A 15,769-nucleotide genomic window follows, 5' to 3' on the forward strand; every position below is an offset into this window, starting at 1 on the left:
AGGCTGTCTTTCTCCCTAGAAGATCACAAATTGATACACAAGGTCAGGTTAAATAGTATCTAAGTTGCTTTCCTATGCCTTAGACAGGAGCTATCTGACCTAAAAACAGTATTTTAACTCTAAATATAATATACATATGGAAATTTTTCTTGAAGAAGGAAAAATTAGTTTTAATTTTGAAAAATAAAAAGTGTCAACATAGTAAAAACAAATGCACTGTTTTTTCAAAAGTCACTGTTGAGTACCGCATACATATATACACCTGCAGTCTTGTATCTAAATACATGAAATACTTACACATTTTAGTTCCTAGAGTGAAAATAATGATTCATTTCTAATGATTTTAGTGTCGTGCCCACCAAAAACAAAACACCCTTTGACCTGGGGCGATAAGCTTATCCACTCTATCATATTTGCCTAAAAATTGCTTAAACGAGTTTAAAAATAATTCTGCTTTTGAGATGCTGTGCAGTTTCTGAGATACTAGTTTTCCCCAAATGACGTTTGGCTCTTATAAAAGACAAATCCAAGTCCCAACTCAAAGCTCTGAGCCTGTTACTTAACTTCCTCTAAACCTCAGTTTCCTCAACTGTTTGATGAAGGAAATGATAGCAGCTATCTCATGAGTTTATTTGAAACGTTAAAAGAAACGACGTGTGTATAGACCCTCTGCCTGTCACATGGTGAGCACTACTCGAACAGCGGTTCTGCTGTCATTGTTAGATTCCTTCCCCCGGAGCCCGAAGACCTGAGTTCTCTCTGGTCTGGTTCTTCCAGTCAACTAGGTGAACCAGTACTCTCTCTGTACTTCAGTTCCCTCATCTGATAAATGGGTAGATAAAGTCTTCATGTGTTTATCATAAAAGTGAACGTGCTCGTACATATAAAACACTTGCTGACTCCAAACAGATTTTCAGAGCACTTCATCAGAATGTTGCCTTCCCCTCCAGGAGCACAGCCATCTCTTTCGTAGGCTGACGGGTAGTCTGAGTTAGGCAGATTTTATAGGATGCCACAAGCACTCTCCCATTTTCCTGCCAGATGTTGGGAAACTCTTCCTGGAAAAGTCATTCCTTTGAACCAAGCTTCTAAAAGGTCCCTAGGAGAATTCAAATATTCTCTTTCTCAGTTGAATAGTACATTACGTAATAGTTTCTCCGTATTAAGACGGTTTTTCCTAAATATTTAGAAAAGAACCTTTCCCTCCTCAACAGTGATGCTCCAGCAGCTCAGTGCTTGCCTAAAACTTTTCCCAGTGTATTTTGTACCCTGTGCCTTTGGACTTGGGAGAAAATTTTTATTGTAAGGATGTGGGAACTCTGTTTTGGCAAAGAAGGTGTCAACAGTAGCTTTCAGGGATAGAGGTTTACGAAAAAGAAAGCGGGCAAGACTTAAGTTTTGAAATTCCGACCATGAGGCAAATGCCACAAAAGGGCACAGGAAGAAAAATCTGTAGAAGTCTTATCTGCCACTGTTGACCCAAGATTTATTCTGTCATCAAGCAAACATCCTGTGAGCCAGATCTTGTGCTAGGTACTGTGAAGGCAAAGGGGAATAAACCCCATTCCCTGTTTTCAACCAATCACAGATCATGGAGGTCCAAGTGTCTCTTCAGGGCCAGACACTGGGAACACACAGATGGGAAGCCCCTTGGTTGGAATTAGTGCCAGAATCTAAAGATTTGCTTGATGTGAGGCACATAATTCAAACTGAAAAGCATAGGACTAGAGGAGTTGACTCCTGAGTTCATTCCTGACCCACCCCCCAAAAAAGAAAAGAGAGAGGAAATGGGAAAATGGACGATGCTGCCAGAGAAGCATGTGCAAAGGTCTGAAAGTGATAGAGATGCCAGTGTTCTCTCATTAATCCTAATGTGCATGTGCTGTCCCATTTTACCGAAGAAGGTATTGAAACTTACTGAGGTTAATTTGTTTTTGAAGGTAACACAGTCAAAATGAGGGGCTGAACAGTGACTAAGGAACTCCGATGTCCCTATAATTTCCAGTGTATGCTGCCATACAATGTAAATACATCACACCCAAGTGAATCATCGTCATCGTCACAATTAACCCAAGATGTTCATAGATTGAATGAAGCCAAGGAGACGGAACTTCTACATTTGTCTTGGACTTAGGTGGCCTTTACTGCTGCTTGTGTTAGAAATTGAAGGACATGTAAGGCATTTGCTTGAAGAGAAGGGAGAAAGTAAAACACTTGCCAGGCAAGGGAAACAGCACAGGCAGATCTGGGGCAAGGCATGCTCTGCTAGTGGCTGTCACTGTGGTTTATGAAAAATTAGTTATTGAGGGCAAGGCTGAATGATAAATTGCATCCAAATAGTAGAAGTTGTAATTTAACACACAGAGAAGGCTGCCATCGATTCTATAAGGAACGGGAAGCTACTGGAGGTTTTTGAGCAGGGAATTTAACATTTCGAGGCTTATGTCTTGGAAAGATAACTCAGAGACACTGCAGAGACTAAACCCTCAATGCCTGAGACCAAAGTGGGGAGGGGGGGGCTATTTACAATCCATTATGTAAAGGGAGTCAGTGGGTTGGGGTCAAAACTAAGATAAAAACACAAACTAATTATTTTGAATAAAAGTATTATAGTAACGTATACTTCTCCTTTCCCCCATTTTCACTGAATTCTCTTTTAAAGTTTATCTTTAATAGTAGGTATTATTTATTGAGCCCTTAATGTATGCTAAACACTTTGCCAAGGTTTTCCTTGTTTCAGTTGATCCTCACAAAGCCCTATTTTGTCTCCATTTTATAGTGGAAGAAACTAGGGCTTGGAGAGGCTAAGTAACTTGTTCAAGGTCGAACAACTAGTCATTAGTGGAACTTGGATTTGCATGCAGGCAGCCTGATGCCAAAGGCCACTTTTTAACCTGATCCTGTATGCCCTCCCTAATTAATAGGCATTATCTCAAAGAGCAGATCTTTATTTGTAATGTGTGGTCAAGGAGAAATTGCTTGGATTGTTTTACCGTTACTTTTAACATGCCAAGGGAAAATGTTATTACATGAATGTAAATTAAATGGGCCCAACAAAAGTTTGCTTTCTAATAAATCTTTTGTCTGCATTGTCTGTTGCATCAGGCACTACATTAGCATTAGAGCACATTCTGTGTGCATACATTTCTGACAGACTACTTTCCAAATCCTACTTTACTGAACATTTCCATTCACTTTCCAATATTACAGAGGGCTTCACCTAGCATTGTGATTTTTTTCTAGTTGTTTTATCTCTTTCAAAATATCTTTTAAAAATGATTTTTATTAACATAATTTAATTTTAGAATATTACTTTATATCTTAGGATAGGTTAAGTTAGGAAACACTTGATTAATTAAACATTGAGGTTATTATAAAATTGAAATCAGAACTGAAGTTAATGATGTGACTAGTCTGGATATGCTCTGATAATGTTTGTATATACTGAAACAAAATAACAGATAAAGAGATTATTTTAAAAAATACAACAGATGTTGGTCAAGGCAGATATTTTTGCTCTTGGCTTTGTCTGTGTCTATATAATAACAAGCAATACTTTTATAGAAAGTCAGTGGTGAATAAAGCAAGTACATGGATTTCTTTAAGTGAGAATTGTTGTCTTAAATCTTTTCTTTCTAATGCCTTATTTTTCTCTTTAAGAATGAGACAGCTAGGGACACCTGGGTGGTTCAGTCATTTAAGTATTCTACTCTTGATTTCAGCTCAGGTGATGATCTCATGCTCCTGAGATCAAGCCCCATGTCGGGCTCTGTGCTAAGCCCATGTGGAGGCTACTTGGGATTCTCTCTCTCCTCTCTCCCTGCTCCTCACTCACTTGTGTGCTCTCTCTCTCTCTCTCGAAATAAATAAATTGAAAAAAAAAATAGATGACTAGAACAAGACTATCAGATTTTAAATCTACCATTAAAATGTCATCTTTCTGGGACACCTGGGTGGCTCAGTCGGTTGAGCATCCAACTTTGGCTCAGGTCATGATCTCATGGTTCGTGAGTTCAAGCCCCGTGTTGGGCTCTGTGCTGCCAGTTCAGGGCCTGGAGTCTGCTTCAGGTTCTGTGTCTCCGTCTTTCTCTGCTCCTCCCCTGCTCGCACTCTGTCTCTCTCTCAAAAGTGAATAAAGATTAAAATTTTTTTTAATAAAAAAAAAGTGATCTTCCTGATTCCACTTCCATGAAGTATCTAGAGTAGTCAAATTCATAGAGACAGAAAGTACAGTGGTGTATGTCAGGGGCTGGACGCAGTGGGGAATAGAGAATTATTGTTTAATGAGTACAGAGTGTTAGTTTGGGAAAATGAGTAAGTTCTGGAGATGGGTGGTGGTGATTGTTGTGCAACAAAAGTGATTGTACTTAATGCCATTGAATTGTACACTAAAGAGGATTAAGATGGTAAATTTTATGTATATTTTACTACAATGAAATATAGTTTTGACTTATACTTACAGAGAACCAAAATAGAGTTATTTGATAAAAAGAATTTTTAATACATGGGCTTTGATAGACACAGACAATTCCTTTATTTCAAAGTAAAATGTATTGGGGCACCTGGGTCTCTCACTCAGTTAAGCATTCAACTTCATCTCAGGTCACGATCTCAAGGTTCATGGGTTCGAGCCCCGTGCTGAGCTCTCTGCTGTAAGCATGGAGCCCACTTTAGATCTTCTGTTCCCCTCTCTCCCTGCCCCTCCCCTGCTCTCTCTCTCATTCTCTCAAAAACAAACAATTAAGAAAAAATAAAGTAAAATGTAAAGATTTAGCTTTAAAATGGTGGGTAAAAGACCTTCCTACTCCAATATTTCCCAAAAAAACATCACCCAAATTAGTAGTACGAGGAACAAAAAGGTAAATCCTATATTTGAGGAAACTAGTTGCTGTCTGTAACTTCCAGCCATAAGTAAAGATAGAAGTGGATGGAGAAATGGCCAGTGAGTTAACCCAATAAGGGTACAATACTGAAGAGAAGTAAGCTGAGCTGCCCCCAGAACCCCAGAAAGGACTTTGGAAGATGAGTGGGCTCTGAAAATAGGAAGTTGGCAAAAGTGTGTATAACATATACTTACCCGTGAGCCTTCTCTCTTTCTCAGTATAGTCAGTATACCTCACATCCCTCCCAATAGAAGGCAGATATTTTGGAATAATTGGCAGGGGGCGGGGCGGAGGGGAGAAGGATAACTGTGCACACAGTAGGTTTGAATGAACATCTGCAAACTGATTAGCAAGACCTCCATGAAGAGTGACAGGGGGAGAAGAGAGAGAAGAGTTAGAATACAAAAGAAATACAACATCACTTAAGAAATTGGGGGTTAGATCATTTATTTGATCCCTACAATGTTTTTTTTATCTCCTATTTTGAATTAGTGCAAAGTTTTGAAAGTCAGTTACAAAATGCATTTCATGTCAACATTATTGATCCCAGGCATAAAAGCGGATTCTAGTTTTATTTTAGTTTTTTTTTTTTTAATCTTTATTTTTGAGACAGAGAGACAGAGTGCGAGTGGGGCAGGGGCAGAGAGAGAGGAAGACACAGAATCTGAAGCAGGCTCCAGGCTCTGAGCCGTCAGCACAGAGCCTGACACGGGGCTTAAAATCATGAACTGAGAGATCGTGACCTGAGCCGAAGTCAGACGAAGGAACGACCCAGGTTCCCCAGATTCTAGTTTTAAAAAGTTGTTTTCTGTTCTTTTCAGTAGAAAATGTCATTTGTTAACAAATGTTGAAATCCATACATTATCAGAGGTCTCACATATTGTTACCTTTTAAAACGATCATTTGTTAGCCTGTATTACCTAATGAGGCATCAAAATGCCATCTGTTGTGTAGGTAACAGCTCACCACCATTACCCACGTTATGAGATTGGCTAAAAACCATAACACACTTTATGGCTAACCAACTTGTGATATTGTTATATATACCCTCCTCATAGTCTTTATAAACCTAAAAATTAGAAACAAGGACAGTGAACTATATTGTTTAATCCTGGATATCTTTAAAACTAAAATTTGCTGGCTCTTAAATATGTCCGTTGTTATACCTGTAACATACACATAATTTTTAATGGATTTTCATTCATTTCCACTGTTCAGCTAAAGGGGACAGGCGGCTTAAAAACAATTCCAGATAACACAGCGGCAATTTTTAATCTCCCTCCACTCTTCTCCCATCACATGCGCACACGCACACACACACACACACACACACACACACACACACCCCCCAGACACATCTGGATACAAATACTTTTTCTGCCACCAGTGATGTGACTTTGACAAATCACTAGTTTTCTTTATTCATAAAATTAGTGTTATCACACCTAACTTGCAGGGTTATTGTTATGAATAAATAATAAAATAGTGTATATAATATACTCAGCAGGTGATTAATAAAAAATAGTGATTATTATTTTTGTGTGTGACAGCTGTATTGTTCTTAATTAATTTTTAAATACAGATTCAGTTTTTAATTAGTGCAGAATGATTTAGTTTTTCCATGTCTTTTGTCAGTCTTTAAGGTAGTTGCCCATGTTGCTTACATTTTCAAATTTATTGGCATAAACTCATTCATAATATTTTTTCATTATTTTTTATGTCCATAGGAATTGATACTGATAATTTGTGTTTTCTCAATTTAGTTTGATCAGAATTGCCAGGTGTATGTCAATTTACTATTCTTTATAAGGAATCAGCTTTGGCTCTGATGATTTTTCCTTTTTATGTATTTTTTTTTCTGTGTCATTGTTTCATACTCTCATGTTTTTTTTTAAATTTTATTCTACTGTTAGAGTTTAATTAGCTGTTCTCTTCTAGTTTCTCGATATTGTATCAAATAAAATAATGTCAATCTTTCTCCTTTCCCCACTTTTTGTACTGAAGTGTAATTGACAATTAAATTGTATATATTTAATTTTTTAAAGCTTATTTATTTTGAGACAGAGAGAGAGGGGGGGAAAGAGAGAGAATGGTCAGGGAAGGGGCAGAGAGAGAGGGAGAGAGAGAGAGAATCCCAAGCAGGCTCTACATTACATGCTGAGCCCAACATGGGGCTCAATCTCATGACCATGAGATCATGACCTGAGCTGAAATCAAGAGTTGGAAAACTTAACCAACTGAGCCACCCAGGGCCTCTAGAATTGTATATGTTTAAATTGAAGTGTACAGTGTGATGATTTGATACATTTATACATTATGAGATGATTATCACAATCAGGGTAATTAACACATCCATCACTTCACATAACTAAACACTGGGGGTGGGGAGGTAAAAATGCTTAAGATCTACTGTCTTAGCAAACTGCAAATATCCAGTACAGTATTAACTATAGTCACCATACTGTACATTAGATCTGTAGAACACTGAAGGCTTGTATACTTTGACCAGCATCTCTCCATTTCCCACACCCCCCATTTTCTAGTACCACCATTTGACTCTCCATTTCTAGGAGTTGAACTTTTCTTCTTTTCTTTCAGATTCCACATATGTGTTGTCACAAATGACAGAATTTCCTTCTTTCTCATGGCTGAATAATGTTCCATTATATATGTATATGTGTATCACATCATCTCCATCCACTCATCCATCCACTGACCCTGAGGTTCTTTTCTAAATCTTGACTACTGTGAATAAAACTGCAATGGGCATGGGAGTGCAGATATTTCTTTGAGATACTGATTTGATTTGATTTGATTTATTTTATATTATTTTTAGATATATAGTCAGTAGTGGGAGTGATGGACATATGGTAGCTCTGTTTTTAATTTTTTGAGGAACCTCTGTATTGTTTTCCAACCAATTTACATTCCCACCAACAGTATACAAGGGTTCCCTTTTCTTCACACTTATCTCTAGTGTTTTGTTTTGTTTTATATACAAGCTGTCCTAATACATGGGAGGTGATATCTCATTGTGGTTTTTATTTGCATTTCCTTGATGATTAATGATGTTGAACACTTTTCCATGTACCTGTTGGCCATTTGTACATCTCTTTGGAAAAATGTCTACCCAGGTCCTTTGCCTATTATTTAATTGTATTATTTGGATTTTTTTTTAATATTCAGTTGTATGAGTTCCTTATATATTTTGGATATTAACCCCTTTTCAGTCTTCTCCTATTCCATAGGTTGCCTTTTCATATTTGAGACATTGTGATTCGTGAGAAATATATATTTTGTTATTCAAATGAACAAAATATATTTCTCACACATACTTGATCTTAATCCGCTGGTTCCTGGTTCTTGATTCCTAAAACCCTTGCATTTCCTGTGACAAAAATGATAAAAGTGTTACATGTTATGCTAATGAGGTTACTTTTGGGAACACCCCTAGGTAACCTAAGGATGGGCACTGGTTGCCAGGAGAACCAACTATGATAAGAAGGTTGGCACTTTGAGTCCCCCCTACCCTTTCCCAGAAGTGGGAAGGGGAGAGGGGCTGAAGATTGAATCAGTGTTCAATGATCAGTGAGTAAATCAATCATGCCTATATAATGAAGTCTCCATAAAAATCCAAAAGAGGGGGTTCAGAGATCTTCTAGGTTGGTGAACATGTGGAGATGGGGTAGAGTGGCTTGAGGGAAGAGAACCAAAAAGCTCTGTGCACCCTTTCCCATACTTTGCCCTGTGCGTCTCTTCCATCGGCTGTCCTGAATTATATCCTTTTATAATAAATTGACCACTTAGTGAGTTAATAAGTTTTCTAAGTCCTGGGAGCTGTTCTAGCAAATAGAAAATTAATCAGATTCAAGGAGGGGATCAGAGAGGAATCTCTGATTTATAGCCCCTCTGTCAGCAGTGCAGGTGACAACTGATTCTAAGGAGGGGGTTGTGGGAACCACCAATCTATAGCTGGTAGGTCAGAAGCACATGTAACAACCCAGGCTTGTGACTGGCCTCTGAAGGGGAGGGAGTGCATTTTTGTGGAACTGAGCCTTTAACCTCTCCAATCTGATGCCTTAGTTAGATAGTTAGAATTGACTTGAATTCTGGACTCTACTGATGCCAAAGAATTATTATTATTTTTTTGGTGTGGAAAAGCCCACTCTCCCCTCAAAACACAGACACATATTAGAATTGGGAACAGAACAAAAAATATTTTTTTTTATGGTTGCCTTTGTGAAGAAACTTTTAGTTTGATGTAAAGATTCAACGCAATTCCTGTCAAAATTCCAATGGCTTTTTTCACAAAACAGAAAAAAGAATTTTAAAATTTATATGGAACCATGAAAGACCATAAATAGCCAAAACACTCTTGAGAAAGGACAAAGCTGCAGGCTTTATACTTCCTGATTTCAAGCTATATTACAGAGCTATAGTAACCAAAACAGTATGGTACTGACATGAAGACAGACTTACAGATCAATGAAACAGAATAAAAAGTCCAGAAGTAAAGCCGTGCATATATGGTCAATTAATTTCTGACAGGGAAGCCAAGAAAATATAATGGGGAAGGGTGACCTCATCAATAAATGTTATTGGGAAGTGGATAGCCACATGAAAAAGAATGAAAGTGGATCCCTATCATATATCACTCACAAAAATTAACCTGAAATGGATTAAAGACTTAAATATGTGACTCAAAACTATTAAAAAAAAATTGAAGAAAATAGGGGAGAAACTCCTTAACATTGATCTTGTTGAGGATTTTTTTGGATATGACACCAAAAGCACAGGCAGTAATAGCAAAATTAAAATATGTGAGACATAAAAATCATGATGGTTAGTATTCTAACCCGGTTTTTTACAAAAGAGGTAGAAAATCTGAAGGTCCGAAGCCTTCAAAATAGAATACTCTGGGATTTTCCTCAGGAATGAAGGGATTTAGCTCCAAGGAGATTCACCCATTTAGGAAAGTCCTTGAATCCAACTGTATACTTACTGAATGTAGTCAGATGAGAAACTGCTTGAATCTGCCTGAAATTCCCCTCCAGATAAGGAAAATACCACATTATTTCTCAATAATAAGGAAATGATACAAGAACTCAAAGTGACTTGCTCTTATTTATGTTAGGATTCAATATAGACTATCAGAAAACTTTTTAAAAACTGCACCTCCGTGGTTATTTTTCCCAAAATGTTATTTGACATATTTGTAATGCTGAATTTAAGCACATTTGACAGGCTTGAATGTTTTGTTAGTTCATAACATCATTTTCAAAAATTTGCTCATGACAGACTGGAAAGTGCAGAGTATCTACTGTAATCTGGAAATAAGAGTTGACTCAGTACAGATTTCAAAATGGACAGAGTACTTCAAAGTAATAATATCTGAGAAAATTTGCATTGTATGGTGGAATCATTCTTTAACACCTCATTTAATGGATTTCAGTTACTGCTTCATGTTTAATTCTTGGTGCTTGGTAAAGGTCATTAGGCTTATAAGACATGCTCACCATTAAATGATAAGAGAAGGCTGTAGGGTGGCAGGGAGGTGCTTTTGGTTGGCTCTGTTGGTTAAGCAACCTACTTTTGATTTCAGCTCAAGTCATGAGCTCAGGGTCACGAGATTGAGCCCGGTGTTCTGTGAGAGAGAGATTCTCTCTCCTGCCTGCTTTGGATTCTGTGTCTCCCTCTCTCCCTCTCATTCTCTGTCTCTGTCTCTCTCTCTCAAAAATGAATAAACATTAGAAAAGAAAAAGATTCTCTCTCTCCTTCTCTCTCTGCCCCATCCTGCTCACGTGTGCACGCTCTCTCTCTCTCAATAAACAAACAAACAGATAAATGGTGAGAAGGGAAATCACATTTTAGGGTACACCTAATCTACTAGTATGCAGTAGATGGGAGAAATTTTAGGTGGTATTTGGACTCTCTTTTTTGTTGTTGTTGTTAAGGTTTTTTTTATTTATTTTGAGAGAGAGACAGCATACAAGCAGGGGAGGAGCAGAGGGAGGAAGAAAGAACCCTCAAAAGGCCCCACATTAATAGTGCGGGGCTCAAACCCACAAACCGTGAGATCATGATTCGAGCCAAAACCAGGAGTCGGACGCTTAACCTACTGAGCCAGTCGGCTGCCCTCTCTTTCTTTTTTTCCTCTTAATACTTGCATTGGTGGTGGGGTGGGGGTAGGGATAACCAACATATTCAACACATTTATTGAATAAATATAAAATTATCTTTTAAATTTATGCTATTTAAGTTAACAAATTGAGTCAATGAAGAAAAATATCAAGTAAGTAATGATATGGATTGTGTGCCAATATTGCAAAACTTGTGGACGTCCAAATGATTGAAGTTCAGTAAACATTGTATTAGGTACTGGTTTCATTCAACAAAATACATAAAGATAAATGACCCAAATGAACTTATACACCTGAGATACATTGAAATGTTGTGGTGACAATAGTCAAAGAGAAGTCTATATAATATTATATACTTTGATACAACAGTTGAATGTTAGAAATATTAGCAGCCTCTGGACCAAATGCGTACTCTCCAAAGCTCTTTAGACAAGAGCTGCATGGTCCTAATGTCCAGTCCTCTTAGATTCAGACATCTTTGTCAGCCCGTACACTATTATATATTTGTTTGCTGACAGGAATTTGGAGGGCAATGTCATATCTGCTCCATTCAGAGAAGGTTTTCAGAGGAAAAGAGTCATAACACTCAGATTGTAAATCATTATTTCAGAAATGTACATGTGAAAAACTGCCTTAGAATGGAGGAAACACTGTAATATTGAATGAATACTGTTAGTTGTTTAATCTGTCACTACCTTAAATATTATGGGTAGAAGTTCAATTAAAATTTTAAATCTCAGTGGCCTGATGATACTGTGCATCTTTCTTTCTCTGTAATGGCAACCTTGATGTACCCATCCAAGAAGCATTGAGTATTCTGATTAGTTGCGTACATTGTCAGATACTCCACTTAACACTTGTTTTCCTTGGGGACAAGAATGATGTATTAGACATCATAGGGTGGTTATACAGTGTTTAGGAGATACCCAAAAAGTGCGTTAGAATCTTCCGAGATAGATTCTTAGAATACACAGAACATTGAGCAAGGAAGGAAGGAAAAGTTTATAGGGAAGCACTAACCTCTTAACGTGTATGTGACAGCAAAGGGAGGGACAGTGAGCTAAGTAATCTTGCTGGGACAGAGAGCCTTCTGGGGGATGGTAAAATACAGGGCTGGATTATTTCAGCAAAGTTTAACACACAGCATTCAGACATTACATTCTGTTATCGTTGTCATTTTCTTGTTGAAATGGCAACCAGAGGATTTTTCATAGACTTTACTTGGAAGGGAACAGTGCTTCAGATAAATAATAGTAGTGGCTTACTTGTACTCTGTTCTTTCTTCCTTTTCCCACATTAAAATTCTGAGGAGATAAAAGACAGACCTCCTCCCATAAACCCCTTCCCCCCTCCCAAAGTGAGTAGTCTCACAAACCTTCTTTTGAACTTCTAAAAATATGTGATTGGCTAATCTGCCTTAAAGTACCAGCAATACACTAAACGTGGGACAGAGCTAAGAATGTGTCACTGTTCCTGAGCAGTAATAGGACAACTGGAAAGCTTAAGAAGGTAACTATATTGAAAGTTGTTTATTAGCATTTTCCTTAGGAAGCCTGAGGGTCCCTGAGAGGAGACAAAATCACAACTGCACCTTAAAGTGTGACCAGGGGAGGAGTTGAAGCTTTTGTTGCAGTAAGCAGCCAGAGCCCCTGGAGGGATGCCTTACTGCATTAATTTTCCAAATCCTTTGGGTGGGTCACAATTGCACTCCAACATCCTGCCTGCAAATGCTAAATAAATACCAAGTTCATGTCAGCCTAGAGAACCAACGTACTAACTAATGTAATTTGAGGAATCAGATGCTTAAATAATTTTCAGTCGATAATTCACATGCAAAGTCACTGAAGTTGGTATATCCAGACGAATATATATTCTCTGTGCAAATGTCCAGAAGGATAGCCAGGGTGATCAAAGGGTCCTTCTCTTAGGAGTGATTCAAATCATTCTAGATTATGTCTGCTACAATAGAACAGTTTGTATTGCAGTTGTAGGAGGTGGGGCAGGGATTGGTCTTCACAATAATAGGATGTTAAGACAGTATGATAGGAGCTTCATTCCTCACTGGAGAGTGGTGAAGACTTAACAAATGCAGAGCCTTCAGTGTACAGAGATCAGTAAAATTTGAATGTGATTTTCAAAAAGAGATAAGGTTTAGAAAACATTGTGCAAGGGAACAGCCTTCGTACATGTAGTCACTTGTCCAGCAGTAATATATTTGATTCTTCAGTTCAAGCATTCCAGCACGACCTGGTGCGATGATTCCTGCTGCCCTCTGTTTAATTTTCAAGAGTCAGTTTGCATCTCTACGACCAAACCCAAAGCGTGACATTTCATTAAAAAGGCTCAAAATAACAACTGCTAAGCCTTCAATTTCTCTCAACTTTGGTTCTGATGAGAGTGTTTAGTTTCAGTGTGAGACTTTGAGAAAATCACTTTTTTTTTTTTTTGAAGGGGAGAGAGACAAACAACTCATTTGCAAAGGGGTGTGTTCCTTATAAAGGTGGTCAGGGAATCTTACCCTGAATAACACAGACACCTCATTTCCCAGAGAAGGAAATTGTTTTATAAGTTTTGAGAGGTCTGTCGGCTTGGTAGGTTTACAGTTCTGGTCCCTGGCGCTCGTCTGTCTGCCCCTTAGCTTTGTAAGTTTAAGCAATTGACGCGGCAGGGCTGGGTGCTTTTTTTTTTTTTCCTCTCTCACTTCCCTGCGATGTTTTGAACTGCCTTCCTACAGACGTCATACAGCCCTTGAGGAATAGTTTCTGCCTGGAGAGATTGAATGATAGTTCTCATTCACAAAGGCTTGGAGTCAGATTCTAAGCAAGGGATACAGCGGAAATTACATTCACAGGTAAAGCACTGGGCCCAACTGAAGTGCGGAGGGCTCCTTTCTCTGGCTGGCTTCTTGGCTGCCCCAGAAGAGTGTTTGCCTGTGGTCGCCCTGAAATGGAACTTCCCTGACAGCTCTCTTGTGTTACAGTACCTCGCAGTCGGTTTCTTTCCCTTTCACTCTACCTGAGTACTTTGCGAGTGTTGGAAATCTTTAAACCTGTTATGAGAGATTTGCAGAAAAGACAAAGACAAGTGGCTCTTTCACTGTGTTGGTTTCCCTTGTGACCAGATGAAGGATAGATTTAAAATTCAGTTCCTCCGTTGGCAATGCAAAACATAAAGGAAACTGTTCACTTCCAAACAGCCTGGTGCTGGAGTAAATTCAGCATGAAAGAGGAAAGAGCTCCTGTGTCTTAGAAGCTTCCTTATGTGCTGGACTGGGGGCCTCAGCTGGATTCCGGGGAATTTGGATTTCTTCAAGCAGCCTCCCTTGGAAATGGAATATATTTAAAATCATCTTTGTAGAAAGACAGCTGAAATGTATTGATCAGAATACTTGAAGACATTTTTCCCTTTTTCTTTTTGCTTTTTTTCCTTCTTTCTTTTTTTTTTTTTTTTTTTTTTTTTCCCCAAAATGAGCATTATTATGAAGCCAAGATCCCGGTCTACAAGTTCCTTAAGGACTACAGAGGCAGCTTGGTAATGTGCTTTTTCTCTCATGCTTTTCCCCTTTTAAGATTGACGTAATACTTGAGTCTTTAGTAATTGCTGAGGAAGTTCAGAAGTTAGGTGTGATGTTAAGGCTTTGTAAGAAAGCATGGTATTGGTAACACTTTTATTGTCTAATTTATGACCATTTTTTTCTGCTGTAAAAACAGGGGTGCCCACAGTTGTTGCTGGGTTTTTTTTTTTGTTTTTTTTTTTTTTAACTCCATGTGGACTACAGCGATTCATCTCCTAATGATTTTTAGGGAAGGAAGGAAACTTGTTGGGAGCTTAGGTGAAAGCTTGTCCTTTTTCACTGTCTGGTTTGGTCTTGTTTTCTCATCTTTCTTGCCTGCTACAAGCAAGCTGGTAGGTGACAGTACGCCATTGTCTTTAGAAGATGCCTTGGCTTTTAGCACAGATATGTTAGAGAAATTAATAATGTTATATATCTTTAATCATATGACTAACTTGAATTTAACTGAGTGGCTACATGTAAATCAAGTTGCTTATCATTCCATCGTCTATGGTTTGTTTTATTAATAATGTTCCCTGGTAATGTTTTTTGATAACTTGAGTGTTTTCACTCTAATGAAAAGTACCAGTTCAAGATTATAAAAATTATAAATTCAATCTAGAAGCAAATGTACAGGTAGAGATGCAGTAAAAATGACTTGCTTGATATTCATCGCTTTGTTTATCTAACACAATAATAGAACAAATATTTGATTTAAAAAAGTATCTTAAGTTCAATTTATTGTAATATTTTATTCTACCATTTCCCCCAATATTGATTTGATATGCTTGCAAACAAATAGCCCTTAAGGGATAGTTTCCCAGTAAAGTGACTTCTGTGTCTAGAATAGCTATTTACAGAATACTTTTCGGCGGCTAATCTTATTTTATTTATCTTAGTACTTGATTATAAATAAATAAGCTCCACTCTTTGGAATGGAAATAACTATGCCTCATATAGGGGAAATGAAAGCAATAATGGAGTGCAGGTGTTTGGAGATAGGATAGAAGCAGACAGGCTAAATGTGTTACGTATTATCTAAGCAGTCAAACAAATGCAAATACTCATGATATTTGCGTAAGGAATTCAGCCCGTGTTTATGTGGTTGGGTTATCATTTGCTGTTACTGTACTAGTGTTTCATAGGGGGCTAGACTCAAGAACTGTTCCTTCAGTAGTGTTTCTGTGATTTTT

The 15,769-nt window shown here is 37.9% G+C and overlaps 1 protein-coding gene across 11 annotated transcripts in view; it reads left to right on the forward strand.

Annotated features, from left to right (window-relative positions):
* The window catches only part of PDE4D (phosphodiesterase 4D), a 1,431,601-nt gene that overhangs the window by 1,142,684 nt on the left and 273,148 nt on the right, over positions 1-15,769 (forward strand). The window contains exon 1 of one of the 11 annotated variants that reach the window (XM_040452594.1): positions 13,706-14,554. The exons of the other annotated variants lie outside the window; for them this stretch is intronic. Coding sequence (XP_040308528.1) covers positions 14,490-14,554 — 65 coding nt within the window. The 5' untranslated portion in view covers positions 13,706-14,489. Of the gene's footprint in view, positions 1-13,705; positions 14,555-15,769 lie in introns of those variants that run through there. 11 annotated transcript variants of the gene reach the window in all.

Source organism: Herpailurus yagouaroundi, unplaced genomic scaffold (genome assembly GCF_014898765.1).
Source record: "Herpailurus yagouaroundi ecotype Mexico unplaced genomic scaffold, PumYag 29, whole genome shotgun sequence".
Lineage (NCBI taxonomy): Eukaryota > Metazoa > Chordata > Mammalia > Carnivora > Felidae > Herpailurus > Herpailurus yagouaroundi.